The following is a 24,376-nucleotide window of genomic DNA, read 5'->3' on the forward strand; positions in this document are numbered from 1 at the left end:
ATTTGGCCAATTTAATCAAATAAAGACTAAGTGTATCGCAGAGCAATTAAAACAACCTCATTTGAATTCATGTTACTCTTAGCACTTGTTATCTACAAATGAATACTTTTAACAGATGTTTATGTTTTCAGCAATGAGACAATTTCATCTCTTTTGCATGAAAGCTGCTGCACTGTTGTTGCATCCATGGCTGAGGGGGCAAGTAAAATCTATAATCTTTCTGAGGCATGGAAATAATTTTTCCAACACTGCCCAAACCAGAGAAGAAGCATCAGCAAAGATGCCAGCAAGATGGTTGATATGTCGATTTCAATATCCCTGACACTCAGGGAAGATTGCATTAAATTTGAAAAGAGCAAATGTAACTCCTTTACTCAAAAAGGAAAGGAAATAGAAAGCAAGCCAACTAGCTTAAAATCAGTCAAACAGATAATGTTAGAATCTATTATTAAAGGAAGGTTAACGATGTCTGCAGTATTTTGCTTTTCATACCTGGAATGGACAGCTTACTTTATAAGGAATGGTGAGACAAAGTAGACATATCTGCTAGAGTTTAGGAGAGTAAAAGGCAACTTGATTAAAACCTGAACTCCTAATGGATCTTGATAGGGTATTTCTGGAAAGGACAGAATCTTGATATACTATTCAAAATTAAAGGACAGCCCATTTAAGACAGAGATAGGGGAATTTTTTTTTTTAAAAGTCACAAAGGAACACCAGCCTATAGAACTCTCATGAAAAGCAGTGGACACAGATTCTTTGAAAATTTTTAAAGCAGGAGGCAATAGGTTCTTGATAAAGTGGGTTGCACATTATTGAAGGTCGGCAGAACTGTGGAGTAATCACATTACTGATGATCACACTGAACAATAGCAGAGAAGGCTGAAGGAGCAGAGAGTTCTATTCTTGCCATTAATTCATAAGTTCAAGTCCACCATTAACTTGAGTATCAAGACATAGGAATGTGTGCTTTATCAGAAAACTTTGCCCAGAGCAGCAGTGTATTCTGCATTATTTTAAGTTCAGTCCATTTTGTTCATATTAACATTACCTTTTAGGCTTGAACACAACTTTCTGTCCACCTTCAAGAACAAGTAGAGCCTTTAGCTGAGTTCCTTTATAGCCTACATCAGCCTTAATGATCTTTTTTGTGGCCATGGCATGTAGAATGGCTCCAAGCTCTGGAGTATCCTCTGGATACACCTCCCTGGGAACAACCCACTGTGCTGCTATCTCCCAAGGTGACTGCAGCGTATGCTCCAAATTTGGATTCAGTTCAATCTTGAGTTTATCCATCATATGCTGAAAGGAGTGCTGATCTTCTCGGTTAGCTGCAGACGAGTCTGAGTTGTCAATCAGAAACACTTTTGCAAAAATGAAAATAACAAGGAGGATAGCTAACAGAATAACACGCTGCTTCAGCTTCATTGTGGCCTCAGATTTTAAGATTGTTACTGGTAACACAAATTGTCCCAATACAAAAAAATTGATGTGGCAGCCCAACATTAGCTTCAGGTGAACTCTGTTGTCACTTTCATGCCAATTGTTGCTGTCCTGAAAGAAAAGAAAGATACAGTCAATAGAAGTATTTTTCAGAATGGTTCAAAGCACCTGACTTACAAGTAGTAGAGTGGCTGGTTTTGAATCGGACGTTAATAAATTAATTGATAGACAAATCCAATCTGTGTTATAGACTGTAATCAGCCTGATCAATTTGCATCTAATCAAAAACACATATCCAATGCTGCCCAGCAAAGAAAATGGGAAATAACAATTGTATTTCAAAAAGCAAAGGCAAGCACCAGAATTATTTGCAAATTGGATCAACTTTTCCCACTGGCAAAATGTAGAGTTCTTAATTGACAAGGAAACAAAACTAGAAGATGTACCTCAGCCTCAATTAAAACCAGGGTTCCTAGTTCCTGGAATAATTATCACTTGTCTAAATTCTCTCTAAAATCTGACAGTTCCATCTAGTGTACAATACTCAGAACTACACAACAGTTTGACATGGTTAAAATTATTTGTTGCAACTTATACCCAAATATCCTTGAAACATAAAACTTCTATACAGTTATTAGAGCTTCTCACGTAAACTAAGAGGCTGAAGAAGTTTTAACTCATTTTTGAAAAATAAATAACCCTCTGTGTTATAAGACCATGAGAAATAGGAAAATGATTAGGCCCCCCCCCCCCCCCCCACCTGCTCTGCCATTCAGTAGGATCATGGTTAATCTGACATTCCTAATGTCCAGTTTCCTGCCCTTTCCCTCCAACTCTCAATTCCCCTTTTCCCCTCTATCTCAGCCTTAAATATACAAAAGGACACTTAAGTATACAGCCCACAGTGACAAGAAGTTCCAAAAGAATTCCAACCCCCAGATGAAATTCCTCATTTCAATCTTAAATTGGCACTCCTGTATTCTGAAACCATGCACCCTGGTCCTAGACTCTACCTGGAGGAGAAACATTCTCTGACCATTTAAACCTGTCAGGTCCCTTAAGAGTGCTGTATGTTTCAATGAGATCACCTTACATTCTTCCAAACTCCAGTCAGCGAAGTCCCAACTGCCTTTGCTTAGAAAATAATACCTCTATATCAGGAATCAGCCTAATGAATTTTCTCTGAGCTAGCTCCAATGAAACAATATTTTTCCTTAAATTAGAAGGCCAAAACTGCTCACAGTGCTCCAGATGTGGTCTTCCAGCACATTGTACAGTTACAGTAAGATTTCCCTACTCTTTTACTCCAATCTTCCACGTACTAGCTTTCAGTCTTTTGTGCTGTGTATTCAGGCTCTATCCTCAACACCAAGACAATATTAGCAAAAACTCTTCGAATTTAGTATCTGGGTTATCCTGACTCTAAAATAACGCGGAAACAGATTTGCGAGAGATGTCAAGGCGGTTTTGTTTTGAGGAAAAGGATACTAAATTAAACTGGAAGAGCAAAGAAACACTAGATAGAGGATTTATAGTTATAAATTCTTTGGCTGCTTGAGCCTGTTCATCCACTGAATTACTCAGATCATGAATGATCTGCACCTCAAGTCTTTTCATTGAATTCCCTTTGTAGATTTTAGTTGGGTAAGACCACCTACCCCAGTGTAACAAATTTCAATTGAATTAGCACACAAGATTTTGAGGGAGTGTTCTAAATTTCCACCATTCTTATGTAAACTGTGCTGTACAATTTTCCACATGAATGGCTAAACTCCAAATTTATGCACTGACTGAGATACTAAATCAGTGTACTGCACCTGTATTTACCAAAAAAGATGCTGGAAAAAAAGGTGGAAGAGCAGCAGCTTAGACAACCGATACGTTTAAAATTTGATAAAGAGCTATTAAACAGGCAGACTATACTTAAAGTAGTATCAGAGATAATGGGAACTGCAGATGCTGGAGAATCCAAGATGATGCAATGTGAGGCTGGATGAACACAGCAGGCCAAGCAGCATCTCAGGAGCACAAAAGCTGACGTTTCGGGCCTAGACCCTTCATCAGAGAGGGGGATGGGGTGAGGGAACCGGAATAAATAGGGAGAGAGGGGGAGGCGGACCGAAGATGGAGAGAAAAGAGGATAGGTGGAGAGAGAATAGGTGGGCAGGTAGGGAGGGGATAGGTCAGTCCAGGGAAGACGGACAGGTCAAGGAGGTGGGATGAGGTTAGTAGGTAGATGGGGGTGAGGCTTGGGGTGGGAGGAAGGGATGGGTGAGAGGAAGAACAGGTTAGGGAGGCAGAGACAGGTTGGACTGGTTTTGGGATGCAGTGGGTGGAGGGGAAGAGCTGGGCTGGTTGTGTGGTGCAGTGGGGGGAGGGGACAAACTGGGCTGGTTTAGGGATGCGGTAGGGGAAGGGGAGATTTTGAAACTGGTGAAGTCCACATTGATACCATTGGGCTGCAGGGTTCCCAGGCGGAATATGAGTTGCTGTTCCTGCAACCTTCAGGTGGCATCATTGTGGCACTGCAGGAGGCCCATGATGGACATGTCATCTAAAGAATGGGAGGGGGAGTGGAAATGGTTTGCGACTGGGAGGTGCAGTTGTTTGTTGCGAACTGAGCGGAGGTGTTCTGCAAAGCGGTCCCCAAGCCTCCGCTTGGTTTCCCCAATGTAGAGGCAGCCACACCAGGTACAGTGGATGCAGTATACCTCACACCCCGCCCCCGCCACAACCGCCCCAAGAGGATCCCCCTCGTTCTCACACACCATCACACCAACCTCCGGATACAACGCATCATCCTCCGACACTTCCGCCACTCTCTCCGTGACTCCCTTGTTCGCTCCACACTGCCCTCCAACCCCACCACACCCGGCGCCTTCCCCTGCAACCGCAGGAAATGCTACACTTGCCCCCACACCTCCTCCCTCAACCCTATCCCAGGCCCCAAGATGACATTCCACATTAAGCAGAAGTTCACCTGCATATCTGCCAATGTGGTATACTGCATCCACTGTACCCGGTGCGGCTTCCTCTACATTGGGGAAACCAAGCGGAGGCTTGGAGACCGCTTTGCAGAACACCTCCGCTCAGTTCGCAACAAACAACTGCACCTCCCAGTCGCAAACCATTTCCACTCCCCCTCCCATTCTTTAGATGACATGTCCATCATGGGCCTCCTGCAGTGCCACAATGATGCCACCCAAAGGTTGTAGGAACAGCAACTCATATTCCGCCTGGGAACCCTGCAGCCCAATGGTATCAATGTGGACTTCACCAGTTTCAAAATCTCCCCTTCCCCCACCGCATCCCTAAACCAGCCCAATTTGTCCCCTCCCCCCACTGCACCACACAACCAGCCCAGCTCTTCCCCTCCACCCACTGCATCCCAAAACCAGCCCAACCTGTCTCTGCCTCCCTAACCTGTTCTTCCTCTCACCCATCCCTTCTTCCCACCCCAAGACGCACCCCCATCTACCTACTAAGCTCATCCCACCTCCTTGACCTGTCAGTCTTCCCTGGACTGACCTATCCCCTCCCTACCTGCCCACCTATACTCTCTCCATCTTCGGTCCGCCTCCCCCTCTCTCCCTATTTATTCCAGTTCCCTCACCCCATCCCCCTCTCTGATGAAGGGTCTAGGCCCGAAACGTCAGCTTTTGTGCTCCTGAGATGCTGCTTGGCCTGCTGTGTTCATCCAGCCTCACATTGTATCATCTCAGACTATACTTAAACATGCTCTGGCAACCAGGATTGGATGGCATACATCCAAAGATGCTTAAGGAATCAAGTGTGGAAAATCTGGAAGCACAGAGTATAATTTTAGAATCCTCCTCAGATTCAGAAGCGGTCCCAGAGAAGTAAAGAATTGAAAATGTTACACCTTTGTTCAAACAGCATATACAGATAAGCCCAGCAACCACAAGCCAGTCAATCCAACCTCAGCATTGGGCGATTTTTTTTAAACATCATATAGGAAAACGTGAGTTAATTTTAAAAAGACAGTACACATCTGTCAAATGAAAACATATTTTATTTTAACTTGCATTAAAGTTTTGATATGGTAACAGAAAGGGTCATTGTAATATGGTTGATGTGGTGTACATGGATTTCCAAAAAGTGTTTGATAAAGTAACAGACAAACCGATCAAAACTAGGACTCCTGGAGTAAAAGGGCCACCAGCAACATGTTCGTGAAATTGTCTGAGTGACAGGAAACAGAAGCTTGGGCAAATAAATAATTTCTAGTTTTGAGGATGATACAAGTGTGAGTTTTGTGAACTGAGGAGGATAGCGTAAAATGTCTAAAGGGACCCAAGACTGTACGCATTTATCTTTTTCAACTTCTCTGTGGATTTGAAATAAAAACAAAAAGTTGGAGATATGCAGCAAGTCTGGCAGCATTTAGAGGGAGAGAAAGAGAGCGAACACTTCAAGTCCAGTGACTCCTCTTTGGAACTGATGATGACTATTCGCTGTCTTTGGTATACTGCATTAAGAATGCTCATATTTCTTCTGAGTGTACCATCTCGGGTACATTCCAGAAAAGGCCTTTGATTTGTGTCTCCCTGAACATAGTACAGTATCCCCAATTGTTGTTTCTTGCTTATTATGTTCTGTAGGATTTCCCTCTGTCCTACACACATTTATAATCTTGGACATTTAGTCCTAGAATTAATTCCTTGGATAGGGCTGTATCATCCCATTAAGAACCCAGATGGTACTGATTCAGATAGTGATGGAGTTCAAGAGCACTACTTCAAGTTCTGCATTTTATCCCCCATTCGCAGAGTGTGGGTATTGCTGGCTTAGCCAGAATTTCTTGCCAATCCCAAATCATCATGGACAAGGTGATGAGCTACTTTTTAAAAAATCATTGCAGTCCTTACGGTATAGGAACATCCGCAGCACTGTTGGGAAGTGAGTTCCAGGATTCTGAAAGAGCAACAGATGTGCTGTGGCTTGGAGGGGACCTTGCAATGGTAGATACATCTCCTGCCCTTGTCCTTCTAGATGGTAATAATTGAGAGCTTGGAAGGGACTGTCAGAGGAGGTTTGGTGAGTTACTGCAGTCCATCTTATAGATGGTACACACTTATGCCACGATGTATTGGTGATGAATGGAGGAATGCTGAAGCTGGTGAATGGGGTGACAACTGAGTGGGATGCTTTGCCTTGGACAATGCAGAGCTTGAGTATTTGTGGAGCTGCAGCCACCTATGCATGTGGAGAGTAATCCATCACACTTCTGACTTGCACCTTGTACAGTCAAGTTGAGAGATACTTGTCACAGAATTCCTTTTGTCTGACCTGCTCTCGTAGACACAGTAATTACAGATACTTTTTAAAGGTTGGTTCAGTTCAGTTTCCGATCAGCAGTAAGCTCCAGGACATGTTATTAGGATGATCAGCAATGGTAATGCCACTGAAAGTCAAGGGGCAATAAATCAGGTCTCTTGGAGATGGCTGTTGAATTGCACTGGTGGCACAAATGTTACCTGCGACTCATCAGCCCAAGCCTCGAGGCTATCTAGTTCTTTCTGCGTATGGACACTGATTGCATAAGCATGTACATGGTCGCCAGTAAACATCACTACCTTTTGACCTTATGACAGAAAAGGCAGGTGGGTCCAGAGCACCCTTCAGAGGACCTCCTGGATAGAACCTCCACAACAACCACAACTACCTTTCTTCCTGCTAGATCCCATATGCTTGCTGCCCTTCTGCTTTTAGATGGAAGTGTTTATGGGTTTGGAGGGAGCTTCAGTGAGATTGTGGATATGCTTGCCGAGCTGGGGGGTTTGGTTGCAAACGTTTCATCACCCTGCTAAGTAACATTGTCAGTGTGTCTCCAGTGAAGCATCACCATTCTGTCCCACTTGATATTTATATGCCTCAGTTTGCTGGGTTGGTTGGTATTACTTCTGGTTTTGTTTCTCAATAGTTAATACACAGGGTCTAATTCAGTGTGTTTATTGATGGAGTTCCAGTTAGAAAACAAGGCCTCCAAGAATTCCCTAGCATGTCTGTTTGGCTTGTGCAATTATCGATGTGTTGTCCCAGTCGAATTCGTGTCTCTTGGTGTCCGTGTGCAGTGAGACATGAGAATTGGTCATATCTCTCAGTGGCTAGTTGGTGGTTGTGTATCCGTATTGTCAATTTTGTTCCCATTTGGTCTATGTAGTGTTTCTCACAGTATTTTGTATATTACATTGGTTCTGCTGGTTTTGGGGATGGGATCCTTTACATTCGTCAGGAGCTTTGGTGAATTTCTTAAGTACATCTTATAGATTGTATGTACTGCTACTACTGAGCAGTAGAGGTGGAGGGAGTGGATGTTTGTGAATATAATGCCAATCAAGCAGGCTGCTTTGCCCAGGATAGTGTCAAGCTTCTTCTGTTGCCTAGAATACTCATTCCAGGCAGTTTGGGAGTATTGCATCACAATGCCGACTTGTGCCTGGTAGATGATGAATGGGTTTTTGGGAGTAAGGAGATGAGTCACTCGCTGACACATTCCTGACTGTGACCTGGTTTTGTAGCCAGCGTTTATATGGCGAGTCCAGTTAAGTTTCTGATCTATGTTGACTGCAGGGTAGTGAGGATTCAGTGATGGTAATTCCACTGAATGTCAAGGCGCAATGGTTAATTTACCTCCTTTTGGAGATATCCATTGGCTGGAATTTGTGTGATACAAAACGTCGTTTACCCCAAGTGCTGTTCAGCGTGGATTAGCAGAGACAGGACAGTACATGGTAATCAGCAGATTTCCTTGTCCAAGTACGATTCTGGACACCATGGTACCAGGTCAACACTAAGGAATCTCAAGGCAACTCAATCCTGACTGTACAGCACAGCGCCAGAACCTTTGCTAGGGCCTGTGCTACCATTGAGACAGGACATACTCACAGGTAGTGATCGCAGTATCTGTGACATTTTAAGTTACAATTCCATAAATGACTATGTCAGGCTGTTTTTGACTTGTCAGTGAGACAGAACTCCCAATTTTGACACTAGCTCCCAGATGTTGGGGAGGATGACTTTGTAGGTCTACAGGACTATTTTTACCATAAAAAATGTTCCAAATCCTGTGAATATTTTTTGAAAGTCTTTCTCAAAGTAATGATATATTTCAATGGTGATTTCTTCCACTTTGCCAATGAAAACACATTCTGTTTAACATTACAGATGCACTTGATCCAGAGTCTAAATTGAAATTAGTTATCTGCCAATATGATGATAAAACCAGCTGTGGTCCACAACGTATTTCTCAGGTCTTTCTTCTCTTCTAGGAAAGTCTTTTGTTTATCTGCCTCTGCAGACTTGTTAATCCTGCCAAAATGCATCACTTCACATTTTCAGGATTAAATTTCATTTGCCGCTGTTCAGCAGAACTGGCCAACCAATCTAAATCACATACTGCAGTCTAAAACTTCCCTTCTCACTGTTCACCATCCTGTCAATTTTGCATCATCTGCAATCTTCACGTTAACGCCTCCTATACTTGTGTCTCAAATATTAACATACACAACAAACAGCAAAGAACCAATACTGAACCCTGTGGCACTGGACACAGGCTTCCACTTAAAAAATTCCCCTTCAACCATCACCCTTTGCTTCCTACCTACCAGCCAATTTTGGAAAGAGTTTGGCAACTTGCTCTGAACTGGACGGACTCTTAGCTGCTTCTTTTCTTTTTTCGTTCACAGGATGAAGATGTCACTGACTAAGCCAGAATTAAGAGTCAGCCACATTGCTGTGGGTCTGGAATCACACGTAGGCCACACCAGAAAGGGATGGCAGTTTCAATCCCTAAAGGACATGAGTGAACCAGGTGGATTTTCCCCCAACAATTGACAATGGATTCATCATCATCACTAGATTCTTAATTCCAGATATTTATTTATTGAATTCAAATTCCAACATCTGCCATGGCAAGATTCAAACCCAGGTCCTCAGAATGTTATCTGGGTCTCTGAATTAAACAGTCCAGCAATAATACTACCAGACCATTGCTGCCTCCTCACCAGACTGCCACTTAAGACCTGTGAAAACCCTTCTGGAATCCATACAGACTACATCAACAACACTACCCTCAACTACCTGCGGCATCCTCAGAAAACACAATCTCATTTGTTAGACATGATTGCCCCTTACAAAGCCATGATAACTATCCTTGATTAACCCTTGCCTCTCTGAGAAGGAATTAATTCTGTCCATCAAAATTTTTCAATAGTTTCACTACCGCAGTCAGTACTGACAGTTCTGTGGTTTGTTGGTTTATCCCTACCTCCCATCTTGAAAAACAGTACCACATTAGCTTTCCTCCAGTCTCTACACCATTCTTCTCTTAAAAATATACAGATGCAAAGTACTCATTTAAATTTTCCACACACACACACTCCCACTTTGGTCCCTAATGGGCCCTGTTCTATCCCTGGTTATTCTCTTATCCCAACATAATTTTAAAAAACCTTTGGATTTTCTGAAGAAGGGTCCTGACCGAAATGTCAACTTCCCGACTCCTCCAATGCTGCCCGACCTGCTGTGTTTCTCCAGCTCCACACTGTGTTATCTGTGACTCCAGCATCTGCAGTTCTTGCTATGTCTTTGGATTTTCTTTAATGTTATCCACCAATGTTTTTCATGTCGCCTCTTCACTCTAATTTCTTTTTGAAGCAACCACCTACATTTTTCTATACTTCTCTAGGGCAACCAGTATTTTGAAACTTCAGTTTCTACTAGCAGCTTCACTTTTCTCCCCTCATCTAATCAGTAAATCTTTTGACATCAGGCATTTTCAGGATTTACTGACCCCACCATTCACCATTATGGGATCTGTTGACACTGCACTCCAACCCATTCAAATGTCTCCTATTACTCCAATGTGAATTTTCCTACAAAGTAGTTGTTCCCAGTCTACTTTGCCCAGAAACAGCCTTCCACCCCAAAACTGGCATTTATTTCCAGTCATAGTCATAGAGATATACAGCATGGAAACCAACCCTTCAGTCGAACTCATCCAAGCCGACCAGATATCCTACATGAATCTAGTCCCATTTGCCAATATTTGGCCCATATTCTTCTAAACTCTTCCTATTCATATATCCATCCAGCTGCCTTTTAAATGTTGTGACTGTACCAGCCTCCACTACCTCCTCTGACAGCTCATTCCATACACGCACCATGCTCTGCATAGACAAGTTGCCTTTTTGGTCCCTTTTACATCTTTCCCCTCTCACCTTAAACCTATGGCTTCTAACCTTGCACTCTAGTTACCCTATCCATGCCCCTCATGATTTTATAAACAGCTATAAGGTCACCCCTCAGCCTCTGACACGGAGAAAATAGTCCAGCCTATTCAGCCTCTCCCTAAAGCTCAAACCCTCCAACCCTGGCAACATCCTTGTAAATCTTTTCTGAACACTTTCTAGTTTCACAACATCCTTCCTATAGCAGGGAGGCCAGAATTCAAACGTGGATAAACCAGTGTCCTGTACAGTCGCAATATACCATCCCAACTCCTATACTCAATGCACTGACCAATAAAAGCAAGCATACCAAATATCTTCTTCACTATCCTATCTTTGACTCCACTTTCAAGAAACTGTGATCCTGCACTCAAGGTCTCTTTCTACAGCAACACTCCCCAGCACCTTGCCATTAAATGTATAAGTTCTACTCTGATTTACTTTTCTAAAAGTACAGCACTTCACATTTATCTAAATTAAACTCCATCTGGCACTTCTCAGCACATTGGCCCATCTGATCAAGATTCCAGTTGTACTCCAAGATAACCTTCTTCACTCTCCACTACTACACCTACAATTTTGGTGTCATCTACAAACTTACTAACCATACCTCCTGCATTCACATCCAAATCATTTATTTGAATGATGCAAAGCAGTGGACCTAGCACCGATCCTTGTGGCACATCAATGGTCACAAGCCGCCAGTATGAAAAGAAACCCTCCACTGCCACCCTCTTGACTTTCTACCTATGAGTATTCAGTGTGATCTAACTTTACTAACTAGTCTACCATGAGGAATCTTATCAAATGCCTTACTGAAGTCCATACAGATCATATCCTCTGCTCTGCCCTCATCAGTCCTCATCATTACTTCTTCAAAAAAAAACGCAATGAAGTTAGCGAGACACAATCAAATCTACAGAGATACAAATCTATGTTGAATATGCCTAATCAGTCCATGCCTTTCCAAATACATGTAAATTCTGTCCCTCAGGATTCCCTCCAACATGATGCCCACCACTGATATCAGGCTCACAGGTCTAGAGGTCCTGGGCTTTTCCTTACTACCTTGCTTAAGTAGCGGCACAATGTTAGCCAACCTCCAGCCTTCTAGCACCTCACCTATGGCTATCGATGATACAAATATCTCAGCAAGGGACGCAGCAATCTCTTCCCTCACTTCGCATAGAATTCGAGGGTACACCTGATCAAGTTCTGGGATTTATCCACCTTTATGCATTTTAAGATGTTCAGCACCTTCTCCTCTGTAGTATGGACATTTTTCAAGCTGTCACTATTTATTTCTCTGCATTCTCCATCTTCCATAATCTTTCTCCACAGTAAACACTGATGCAAAATACTTGTTTAATATCTCCCCCACCTCCTGCGATTCCACACACACATGGCCAAGATGATCTCTAAGGGAACTTATTCTCTCCCTACTTATCCTTTTGTCCTAAATGTACTTGTAGAATCCCTCTGGATTCTCCTTAACTCTATCTGAAGAAGCAATTTCATGTCCCTTTTTTGCCCTTCTGATCTCCCTCTTAAGTTTACTCCTACTGCCTCTATACTGATCTAGGGATTCACTCGATCCCTGCTGTCTATACCTGACACATGCTTTCTTCTTTCTCTTGACCAAAATCTCTCTTTCTCTGGTTGTCCAGCATCCCCCACACCTACCAGCCTTGCCCTTCACCCTAACAGGAACATACACTGTCTCTGGACTCTATCTCATTTTTGAATGATTTCCATTTTCCAGCCATCCCCTTACCTGCAAATATCTGCACCTAAACAACTTTTGAAAGTATGTCTATACCTTAAATCTCACCAAATTATGGTTAATATTATGAATATGGTCCCCACTGCCACATCTGTTGTTACTTTCCTGGCTTTGTTGCCTAAAGTTGCGTCCAGCACTACCACCTCTCTTGAAGGACTTACCCCATGCGGCTTAAAAAGCTCTCCTGAACACATTTTAAGAATTCTGCCCCCTCTAAGTATTTCATACTTTGTCTATGCCACTTAATACTGGGGAAGTTGAAATCCTCTATTATCTTGATTACTTTTACAATTCTGTCATTTGCTTACATATTTATTTCTCTTCCTCCTGATGGCCTACAGCCCTTAGTCCACCCCCAGTAAAGTGATTGTCCCCTTTCCATTTTTAAGTTTGACCCATTTGGCCTAGTTTGAGAAACCTTAAGATGTCGTCCCTTCTTATTGCTCTAATTGCCTGTTTGATCACTATTGAGTCATAACTCCTTTTTACACCACCCCCATCTCATCAGCAGATTCTATAATGTAGAATATTGAGTGCCCAGTCCTATCCGTCTATCAACCATGTCTCTGTGATAGCAATGATATCACATCCTCATATGTTTATTAACAGTCTCAACTCACTGCCTGATTTGCAAAGCTTCTCAAATTAAAATAAATGCTAACCAGACTTTCCATGCTCTCATGTGTCTTGACTATATTTGCTCTGCCTTCTAACCTTGTCTGTGCATCACCTCGACAGTACCTCCACTCTGCATCCCACTGCCCTAATAAATTAGTTTAAATCCCCAACAGCTGCAGTAGCAAAGGTTTCATAAGGATGTTGGTCCCATTCCAGTTCAGACGCAACCTGGAGCTGTGCAAGTCCCATCTTCCCCAGAAACAAACTCTGTGATGCTGGAGTCAAAAGCCTGGCTTCCCTCCCCAGAAGAACTGTCACTTTCACCATTTTCCAACACACAAAATCTGTTCTTGGATGAGATGGGACACTGGGGCTTTTCTGGTTACCTGCCTGCCACCCTTCTTCTGGCTAATGGTCACCCATTCCCTGTTTGATTGTTTGATTGCACTTCCTTAAGCTGCAGGGTGATATGTAATACGAAAATGTCATCATTCAATTTAATCACTACTGACAATAGAATATTTGAAGTTAGCTTTTGAAAAATTTAGCAATCTTTTTCTGCTGTGGGTGTTGTCTTTTAATTAGTCGGCCATGTTATCAATGTGGGCAAACATGTTTTCCAATGTTTTTGTCCTGCAGTGCCAAATCTTGGGGCATCTGCATGTTCTGTGCAGGTTCAGGTAGACATTCAGACTCTTCAGGATCTTCAGTGTGACAATCTTACTTTTCTTCCATTAAAAATCTTGTCCACGTTCCTGACAATTGCTTCAAAAACGCTACAGTAATCCAGGCAGTTTTGTTAGTTTTGTACTACAGAGTAGAGTCTTGAGGCCGCACTTCTTTGTGAATATCACTCTGATATTACTCTGCATGTGGTTCAAATTATTTAGCTGCAATCTCTACAGCATTTGTCTGTGATTTTTTACTCTGGAGTAATCTAACTATGCTAAATTGATCAGAGTAGTCATATGAAAAAACGCTACAGTAATCCAGGCAGTTTTGTTAGTTTTGTACTACAGAGTAGAGTCTTGAGGCCGCACTTCTTTGTGAATATCACTCTGATATTACTCTGCATGTGGTTCAAATTATTTAGCTGCAATCTCTACAGCATTTGTCTGTGATTTTTTACTCTGGAGTAATCTAACTATGCTAAATTGATCAGAGTAGTCATATGAGAAGCATTCATAAATTTGGCTAATCCAGAACTACCAGTACAGAATTTAGGCTCATCATGGGCAACCTTCTGTTGGATTTACTATGTTGCTCACAGCTTGGCCACAACTGGAGTTTGGGATTACCGGTATTAGACTTATTGTGGTTTCACTGCAAATCATTGATGAAATTTTCTATTGATTTGCCTGGATTCTGAATTCTTTTGCTAAACCCTTATATTAAACCAATACTTTTTGTGCTTCTCTCTTCAGGTCTGCTGTTGGTTTTTTTAAAAAACGTATTGCGATTTTTCTTTCATTCAAACGAGCTCCACCATGGCTATTATTTTTTAAATGGCATCCAAAAGGCAAAATCTTGAGGTTTGAAACCACAGTCATTCCCCATAATTAATCTGATCTAGCTTGTAAAGATGCTGTGGCTTCTGGATTTTAAGTAGACAATAGGTGCTGGAGTTGGCCATTCGGCCCTTCGAGCCAGCACCACCATACATTATGATCATAGCTGATCATCCACAATCAGCATACTGTTCCTGCCTTATCCCCATAACCCTTGATTCCACTATCTTTAAGAGCTCTATCTATCTCTTTCTTGCAAGTATCCAGAGAATTGGCCTCCACTGCCTTCTGGGACAGAGCATTCCATATATCCACCACTCTCTGGGTGAAGAAGTTTTTCCTCAACTCTGTTCTAAATGGCCTATCCCTTATTTTTAAACTGTGTCCTCTGGTTCTGGACTCACCCATCAGTGGAAACATGCTTCCTGCCTCCAGAGTGTCCAATCTCTTACTAATCTTATACGCCTCAATCAGATCCCCTATCTAATTACCAACTGTTAATTGTTTACACAAGATAGCTGAAACATATCATACAACGAATCAATAAGTAGTCCACAGATCTCTAACATCACCACAGTGGCACATTATTTGGATTTCCATAAGACCATAAGACATAGGAGTGGAAGTAAGGCCATTCGGCCCAATGAAGTCCACTCCGCCATTTAAATCATGGCTGATGGGCATTTCAACTCCACTTCCCTGCACTCTCCCCATAGCCCTTGATTCCTTGTGAGATCAAGAATTTATCGATCTCTGCCTTGAAGGCATCTAACGTCCCGGCCTTCACTGCACTCCGTGGCAATGAATTCCACAAGCCCACCACTCTCTGGCTGAAGAAATGTCTCCTCATTTCATTTTAAATTTACCCCCTCTAATTCTAAGGCTGTGCCCACAGGTCCTAGTCTCCCCACCTAACGGAAACAGCTTCCCGGTGTCCACCCTTTCTAAGCCATACATTATCTTGTAATGTAGCCCATTGGGGCCAGGATATTTATCAATTTTTAGACCTTTTAGCTTTTCTAGCACTCTCTTTTGTAATGCCTACCATACTCAACTCTGCCCCCTGACTCTCCCTAAGTGTTAGCAGACTACTCATGTCTTCCACTGTGAAGACTGACACAAAGTACTGACGTTCTTCAGCTATTTCCTTAATCTCCCATCACTGGCCTTCCAGCATCAATTTGGAACAGCCCAATGTCTACTTTTGCCTCTCGTTTGTTTCTTATGTATTCAAAGAAACTTTTACTATCATTTCTAACATTATTAGCTAGCCTACCTTCATATTTGATCCTCTCCTTCCTTATTTCTCTCTTTGTTATACTCTGTTTGTTTTTGTAACCTTCCCAATCTTCTGATTTCCCAGTGCTCTTGGCCACTTTATAGGCTGTGTCTTTTTCTTTGATACATATCCTGGCTTTTTTAATCCTTACAAGTTTTCTTAAATCTACATTCAGAAAAAAAATCAACCACATGAAACTAACAATGAGGAAAGTAACTAATTGGGTATATTTTGAATCATTGAAAGAAAACCTTTTAACATTCTTTGCTACGTCCGTTTCATTGTATGATTACAATAGTTTGACAATCGTAGCACAATTACAGCATGAACATGCTTTACCAAATCTTGAAATATTTAACATCATGAAAATATTATGATACATCAACAAAAAACATTTCTGCTAATAAAATGAAAATTAGAGTAAAAAAATTCTTGAATATATTTTTGTAGGAAATAATACTTCAATGAAACTGAGGCTGCTTTTGGCTACATGGCATCCAAATAGGACAAATGCAAAAATGTGCTGGGATAGAAAATCACACAACAAAAATTCTAAAAGCACGACATTTGATTGTGAACTATTTTGTGATACCTCAATAATTATAGCTTGCTAAAAATAGTACCTTTTTGTGGTCTCACATCGGCTGAAGTCTCACATCCTAGAAGCATTAATGTTTACTTATTCATATTGTTTCTAACTTAATCAAAAAGATCTGAACTTTGAACTCAAAACTCCATGACCTTGGTCTCGGCTCCACTCTGTGCAACTGGATTCTCCACTTTCTGACCCACAGGCCACAGTGAAGATAGGTAACCTCTTCAACAATAATACAACACTGGAGCCCCCAAAAGGATATAAACTTTCTGAACTTATGAACCAAGTTCAAGAGGGGAAATATAAAGACGGTTAGATTTTTATTTCAACCAATTCATCTCTAAGCAAAAATACTGCATTTCCTTGGTGTTATTCTGCCATAAAGACAAAGATTCCACATTTATTTTGAACAGCCCTCTTAGTTTTCCTTACCACCTTCATGGACTTGTGTACATACACCTAAAAGCATCCTGTCCTGCACTTATGTATCAGTGATAATGGGAACTGCAGATGCTGGAGAATTCAAGATAACAAAGTATGAAGCTGGATGAACACAGCAGGCCAAGCAGCATCTCAGGAGCACAAAAGCTGACGTTTCGGGCCTAGACCCTTCATCAGAGTTCTCTGATCTTTCACTTGGAATGTTAAAGTGTGATCCTGCCTGCTGTCTCAAGTGTGAATAAAAGATCTCGTAGTGTGTTAAGAAGAACAGGAGAACAACTTTCTGTGACCAATATTCAGAGCTCTCTGATGAAGGGTCTAGGCCCGAAACATCAGCTTTTGTGCTCCCGAGATGCTGCTTAGCCTGCTGTGTTCATCCAGCTTCACACTTTGTTATCCTGCACTTATGTAATTTATTTCATGTTGCCCTCCATTCTTCCTAGACAAATACATTGACAAATAGAGTATAAAGTAATCTAACCAAATCTCCTTGACATTCATTGGCACTATCAACATCTTGGAGCTTACAACTGAGCAGAAACTGAGCTGTCATAAAAGCTGTGACCACAGAGCAGGCCACTGACCAAGAATCCTGACTCCCCAGCATTTAAATATGACAGAATTTGGTCCACTTGTCTGCTTCAACAACTCTCCAGTAAGTCAGCATCATCTAAAACAGCCAGCTTCCTCAGCATCTAAAATAGCTCAATGAACAGTTATTCTCTCGGCCACTGGCATGCAATAGCAAACATATCTAAACAATGCAGTGCAGCAACTTGACAATTTCCTTCAAATGGCACCTACCAACCTTGCCTTCAGCATGAATAGCAATTTTCCCAGCTGCTATCAGTTTTGAAGAACAGTCACTGGACTCAAAACATTGCCTCTGCTTTCTTCACACAGGAGCTGCCAGATTTACTGAGTTTCGTCAGTAATTTCAGTTTTTGTTTCAGATCTCTAGCATCCGCAGTTCTTCATTTTATTTTATGGTGTTTAACGCGCTGCCACATTTCTTCCAAGTTTGAAGTTCTGCTTCTTTTTCCAACAACATCTCTGTTCTAGCAAGTTTTGAGAAGATCTATTCTGTCCTTTCTTCTTGTTCACCATCATGACTTTCCTTTATTCTCCTAGTATTTGACAAACCTTTTGCCAAAACCTACTTCCAATGCCACATCTCATTCCTCACTACTTCCAGCTCAGACTTATTCCTCATGGAATTTGACTGATGTTTCATATTTAAATCCTCCCATGATCACAGGTGTACAACAGTCTTCCGTTGCTGTTCTTGCTGCACTCTGAGATCCATGTTCAATGCTATGTGCTGCCATATGCACAGACACTCGACTTCTCTTTTCAACAGCACTGCCTGTCAACAGAGCTGTCCTGCTCCTCCCTTCATTCTCTGGCTTCTTCAATGTTTTTTGGGCAACAGTCCTTTCAATAAACTCCATGTTCAAGACACGCCCTCCACCTGGACCCTTCCCTCTGGCCTTCTATCTTCAACTTGAGATAATGGGAACTGCAGATGCTGGAGATTCCAAGATAATAAAATGTGAGGCTGGATGAACACAGCAGGCCAAGCAGCATCTCAGGAGCACAAAAGCTGACGTTTCGGGCCTAGACCCTTCATCAGAGAGGGGGATGGGGGGAGGGAACTGGAATAAATAGGGAGAGAGGGGGAGGCGGACCGAAGATGGAGAGCAAAGAAGATAGGTGGAGAGGGTGTAGGTGGGGAGGTAGGGAGGGGATAGGTCAGTCCAGGGAAGATGGACAGGTCAAGGAGGTGGGATGAGGTTAGTAGGTAGCTGGGGGTGCGGCTGGGGGTGGGAGGAAGGGATGGGTGAGAGGAAGAACCGGTTAGGGAGGCAGAGACAGGTTGGACTGGTTTTGGGATGCAGTGGGTGGGGGGGAAAGAGCTGGGCTGGTTGTGTGGTGCAGTGGGGGGAGGGGATGAACTGGGCTGGTTTAGGGATGCAGTGGGGGAAGGGGAGATTTTGAAACTGGTGAAGTCCACATTGATACCATATGGCTGCAGGGTTCCCAGGCGGAATATGAGTTGCTGTTCCTGCAACCTTCGGGTGGCATCATTGTGGCAGTGCAGGCAACTGCACCTCCCAGTCGCAAACCATTTCCACTCCCCCTCCCATTCTCTTGATGACATGTCCATCATGGGCCTCCTGCACTGCCACAATGATGCCACCCGAAGGTTGCAGGAACAGCAACTCATATTCCGCCTGGGAACCCTGCAGCCATATGGTATCAATGTGGACTTCACCAGTTTCAAAATCTCCCCTTCCCCCACTGCATCCCTAAACCAGCCCAGTTCATCCCCTCCCCCCACTGCACCACACAACCAGCCCAGCTCTTCCCCCCCACCCACTGCATCCCAAAACCAGTCCAACCTGTCTCTGCCTCCCTAACCGGTTCTTCCTCTCACCCATCCCTTCCTCCCACCCCCAGCCGCACCCCCAGCTACCTACTAACCTCATCCCACCTCCTTGACCTGTCCGTCTTCCCTGGACTGACCTATCCCCTCCCTACCTCCCCACCTACACCCTCTCCACCTATCTTCTTTGCTCTCCATCTTCGGTCCGCCTCCCCCTCTCTCCCTATTTATTCCAGTTCCCTCCCCCCATCCCCCTCTCTGATGAAGGGTCTAGGCCCGAAACGTCAGCTTTTGTGCTCCTGAGATGCTGCTTGGCCTGCTGTGTTCATCCAGCCTCACATTTTATTATCTTCAACTTGATCTGTTTATTGAGAACTATCAACATGACATTGGTTGCCTTTATTTCCCTGGTCCCCTCACCCATTCAAACCTTTCTCCCTCTGAGTGGACTGTCATCAAACCTATCAATAAGGGTGGTGCTGTTATCTTGAATACTGTCTATGTTGCATGAATTTGTTGCTATATTGAAAAAAAATTAAAATTAGTACCTCCATTCCCCAACAATGAATCACCACTTGCATCAGATTGCTGGTCTTAGCACTCTGTTACAAAGCACTGTTTTGAGATTGCCCAGTGCAGTAGCATTCCAGATCATCATGCTGCACTACCTGAAATTATACATTGAAACCTTGAACATAGGTAGAATGGTTTTCTTTATCAGTAACAGGGAAAAAGCTCTGCTGCACAGTTGGGCTCTCTACTCATCACTGGCAATTTTGTGAGCACTTTATCACCAAAGTATTTTATAAAAGGTGAGCAATTTTACCACACCAATTACAGACATACAGAATAGGAACAGAAGCCATTTCACCCATCGAGCCTGTCCATCATTTAATGGGATCCATTTGTGTTTCAAATTTCACATTCCCATCTTGCCCTGATTCCTAGATACCACTGCCCAACCGCATTGAGGTAGAGTTCCAAAATTGTATAACCTTAGAGAAAAGATTTCTCCTAAAGCTTTCAAAAGCAACCTCTAATTTTAAAAGTGTCCCCAATTCACATTACAGTTTTTTTAGTAACCTTTCAAAAGAAATAACTAAATAACTCATTAAAAAAGACACAACTATTGATTCATTGAGACTCTGAGACAGATATTGCGTTAGGTTTGAATAGAAAAGTTTAGAAGGAGATGTAAAAGTAAGCAAATTTATGCAATCTATATAGCCCTTCAGGACACAAGTTCTTCAAAGTCAACAAAGCACTTAGTAAGAGCTTGGAATGCCCGGCCTGCAACAGTAGTAGACTCGCCAACTTTAAGGGCATTGGATAAACCTATGGATGATAATGGAATAGTGTAGGTTAGATGGGCTTCAGATTAGTTTCAGAGGTCGGCGCAACATCAACGGCCGAAGGGCCTGTGCTGCACTGTAATGTTTTAACAGTTGCTGTGTAGTGTAGAAAATGCACTAACCAATGCACGCAGCAAGGTCTCATTAGCAGTAATGCAATAATCCAACGATAATCTATTTTTGAATGTCAAATATTGGTCACAGAAAGTTGTTCTCCTGTTCTTCTTAACACACTACGAGATCTTTTATTCACACTTGAGACAGCAGGCAGGATCACAATTAAACATTCCAAGCCCTCAGTACTCAACCTTGATGTACACAGCTACAGATCTCTGAAAGAGCAGCCCACTCCCTGCTCCCTGTCCAAAGTCCTACAGATTTCTTCCGTTCATGTATATACTTAATTTCCATTTTGAATATTACTACTTAATCTACTTTCTTGATCTTTACTCGTAGTGCATTTGCTGCATAAACAAAAGTCATCAATTCACAGCTACATATTTTTGCTAAATTACATAAATTTATCCTCCTGTCAGTACACATTTTCACCCCGTTACTGCATGACTTCTACCAACAGATCTAGCCAAGGAAGTTGAAAAGCAGAGAAGGATGAGAAAAACGTGCAAACATAAAAAGCCACACACCATATAGAAACTGGGCCTTCACTCCACATGTCTATGCCAACCAATGAACACCAAATTATACTAAATCCCATCTACCTGCACTGGTCCATTGCTTATGCCCCGGCATTTGAAGTATTCATCCAAATGCTTCTTAAATGTTGCGAGAGTACTTGCTTCTGCCTTACTCTTGAGCAGCATATTCCCTATTTCTACCACCCTCTCAGTGAAAAAAAAAGTTTCCTCAGATTTCCTCCAAACCACATATGCCTCACCTTAAATTTATGCCTTTTGGTGTTAAACATGTCTGCCATGGTGAAACAGATTCTCACAAGCTCCCCGCGCCATGCCTCTCAATTTTGTGTACCTCAGTCAGATCCCCTCTCAGCCTGCTCTGTCCCAAGAGAATCAGACAAACCCAGCCTGTTCTCATAGCTGAGATTTTCTATTCCAGGCAACATCCTGTTGAATCTCCTCAGCACCCTCTCCAGTGCAATGCTTTCCTTCCAACAGTGCAGTGACCAGAACTGCACAAAGTATTCAATCTATGGCCTAACCAATGTGTGAAACTTCTAACAAAACTTCCTTGCTCCAAAATTCTACACCCTGGCCAATAAAAGCAAGCATCCCGCATGGGTTTGTCACGACCTTGACCACCTGTGCTGACACCTTTGGAATCTACGGACTTGTACACAAAGGTCCCTTTGCTCCTCAGTACTACCTCAGAACCTACTATTCATGGTGTACATCCTTCCTCTATTAGGCCTCCCAAAATATATCAACTGGCATTAATCAGGATTAAACTGCATCTGCCATTACTCTGCCCAATATCAGACTGTAGCCTGAGACCATTCTTCTCACTATCAATCATACTACCAATTTTCATGTCATCTTCGAACTTACTAATTATATCTTTGACATTCACATCCAAGTTGTTAATGTACATGACAAACTGCAAGGGTCCCAGCAACAAACCCTGTGGTACATTGCTGGTCAAAGGCTTGCAACTACAGCAGTAACTCTCAACCAACACCCTTTGCCAACTTGCCTTGGATCATCTGGGCTCTTACCTTTTGGACCAGCCTTCCATGTGGATCCTTGTCAAATGCTTTACTGAAGTCAATGTAAGCCACATCAACCGCATGACCTGCATCAATACACTTAGTCGCTTTTCAAAAAAATACTCAATTAAACATGTCAGGCAGGATCTCCCTCGAACAGATCTGTGCTGACTACCTCTGGTCAATCCGTCTTTCAAGTATTGATTAATCCTGAGCTTCAGTATTTTTTCCCAATAATTTCCCTACCACTGACGTCAGACTAACTGATCTGTAATTACCTAGCCTATTCCTGCTTCCCTTCTTGAACAAAGCTATCCTCCATCTGGCACTTCACCTGTAGCCAGCAAAGTAAACCTACAATGTACACATATGTATCCCAGCAATCTTCTCCCTTGCTTCCCACAGCAGTCTGGGATATATTTCATCAGGCCCTGGGGATTTATACACCCATATGCCTGCTAAAACATCTACCTCCTCCTGATTAATCATAAGTTCTACATCACCATCCCAACTGAAACTGCCAGTTACAGTGAATACAGATGAGAAGTATTCATTTAAGATCTCACCCATGTACACTGACTCCATGCACAGGTTGCCCAGTGGTATCTAATATGTCCCATTCTCTCTCCCTGGTTTTTATTTCCCCCTTACTCTTAATACACTTGGAAAAGGCCTTGGATTTTCCTTCATCCCATCTACCAAAGATGGTTCATGGCCTCTCTAATTTTTTAAGCAACCTTTCACTCTACTTTTGAAGGATCTGCCTTGTTTATAATGTGCTGTGTCTGATATATGCTTCCTTCTTATTCTTTATCACACTCTCAATATCCCTTGACACCTAGGATTCTCTAGACATACTGTCCTTGCTTTTAAGAGGAACACTCTGTCCCTGAATTTTCACCACACTACTTATAAAAGACACACTTTCCAAGCCTAGAAATACCTGCAAGTAGCTACTCCCAGTCTATGTTTGCCAGATCCTGTCTAACTTTTGAAATTGGCCTTCCCCCAATGTTGTTGTTCATCAGTGTTGCACGGGCATGGTATGAGGGGTAAGTTTCTAGAAGGCAAAATCATCATCATGGCATACCAGTTGTATAGCCACATTGCCTTTGCTTCCAGAAACTCAGCATGGTCCTCAGCAAAGACTGCTCATCTTTTCATACAGCAACATCTTACACCTCTGGAGATCAACCACCCTAAATTTCTTATTGCATGGAAATTACACTTCATACAAGAAACAGTATCAACTTCATTAACTGCAAGTCAGTTTGCAAACAGCATGATGAGAAACCATAGTAATACTTTCCAATCTCCAGTACTACTTCTACAGGCCCCAATTCCTCTCTCACATCATGTCCATACAACAGTGCTATACAGCATAATACTTTTGCTTGGTATGAAGGAACAAAACACCAGAAAACTAAATAAATGAGAACAAAAAAAACTTCTCTTCAAAAATTAAGAAACCAGACTATATCTAGTCTCTAACTTCTAAAGACTGGCTCTGAGAAAATACACTTGTTTAATTAGGAAAGGCGACCATTCAAATGTTGCCCATTAAGGCACTAGGAGGAACAAAGTCAAAGGTCATATTTATTGTATGATGCCATACAACAATAAAGTATTCTCATTTACCTGAGACTGTTACTCCCCTACTAAATGAGTTAACCTATCCCTGGTTTCAGCATATTAAAAGTGCATTGCAAATACTTATGCCTCTTTTCTCCTTCTTCCTTGGGATACAAGCATTACTATCAGGGTCAGCATTTGCTGCTGATCTCCTAAACACTGGATGAAGGTGGTGGTGAGTTAGTTATCAATGCTGCAGTACATTTGATATGGATACACCATCCATACTGTTACAGTGCCAAAAAGTACCCTTTGTCACATTCTGGTACCTCTTTAGGAAAAGGATCTAAGTGTTTCTCAAAGTTCCTGATAGAACAACATACTTGTTATCTCGGTTGTGTGCTACTGTATTTAGCAACATTAGTACAAACCCAAAAGACCGTTTGCCTTTAATTATAAACCTGTCC

General features: G+C 42.3%; 1 protein-coding gene across 9 annotated transcripts in view; it reads right to left on the reverse strand.

Annotated features, from left to right (window-relative positions):
- The window catches only part of fam20b (FAM20B glycosaminoglycan xylosylkinase), a 210,825-nt gene that overhangs the window by 127,305 nt on the left and 59,144 nt on the right, over window positions 1-24,376 (reverse strand). For all 9 annotated transcript variants that reach the window (XM_059647734.1, XM_048539020.2, XM_048539016.2 and 6 more), the window contains one exon: window positions 1,052-1,554. In XM_059647734.1, coding sequence (XP_059503717.1) covers window positions 1,052-1,506 — 455 coding nt within the window. In that variant the 5' untranslated portion in view covers window positions 1,507-1,554. The remainder of the gene's footprint in view (window positions 1-1,051; window positions 1,555-24,376) is intronic.

Source organism: Stegostoma tigrinum, chromosome 8, assembly GCF_030684315.1.
Source record: "Stegostoma tigrinum isolate sSteTig4 chromosome 8, sSteTig4.hap1, whole genome shotgun sequence".
NCBI lineage: Eukaryota > Metazoa > Chordata > Chondrichthyes > Orectolobiformes > Stegostomatidae > Stegostoma > Stegostoma tigrinum.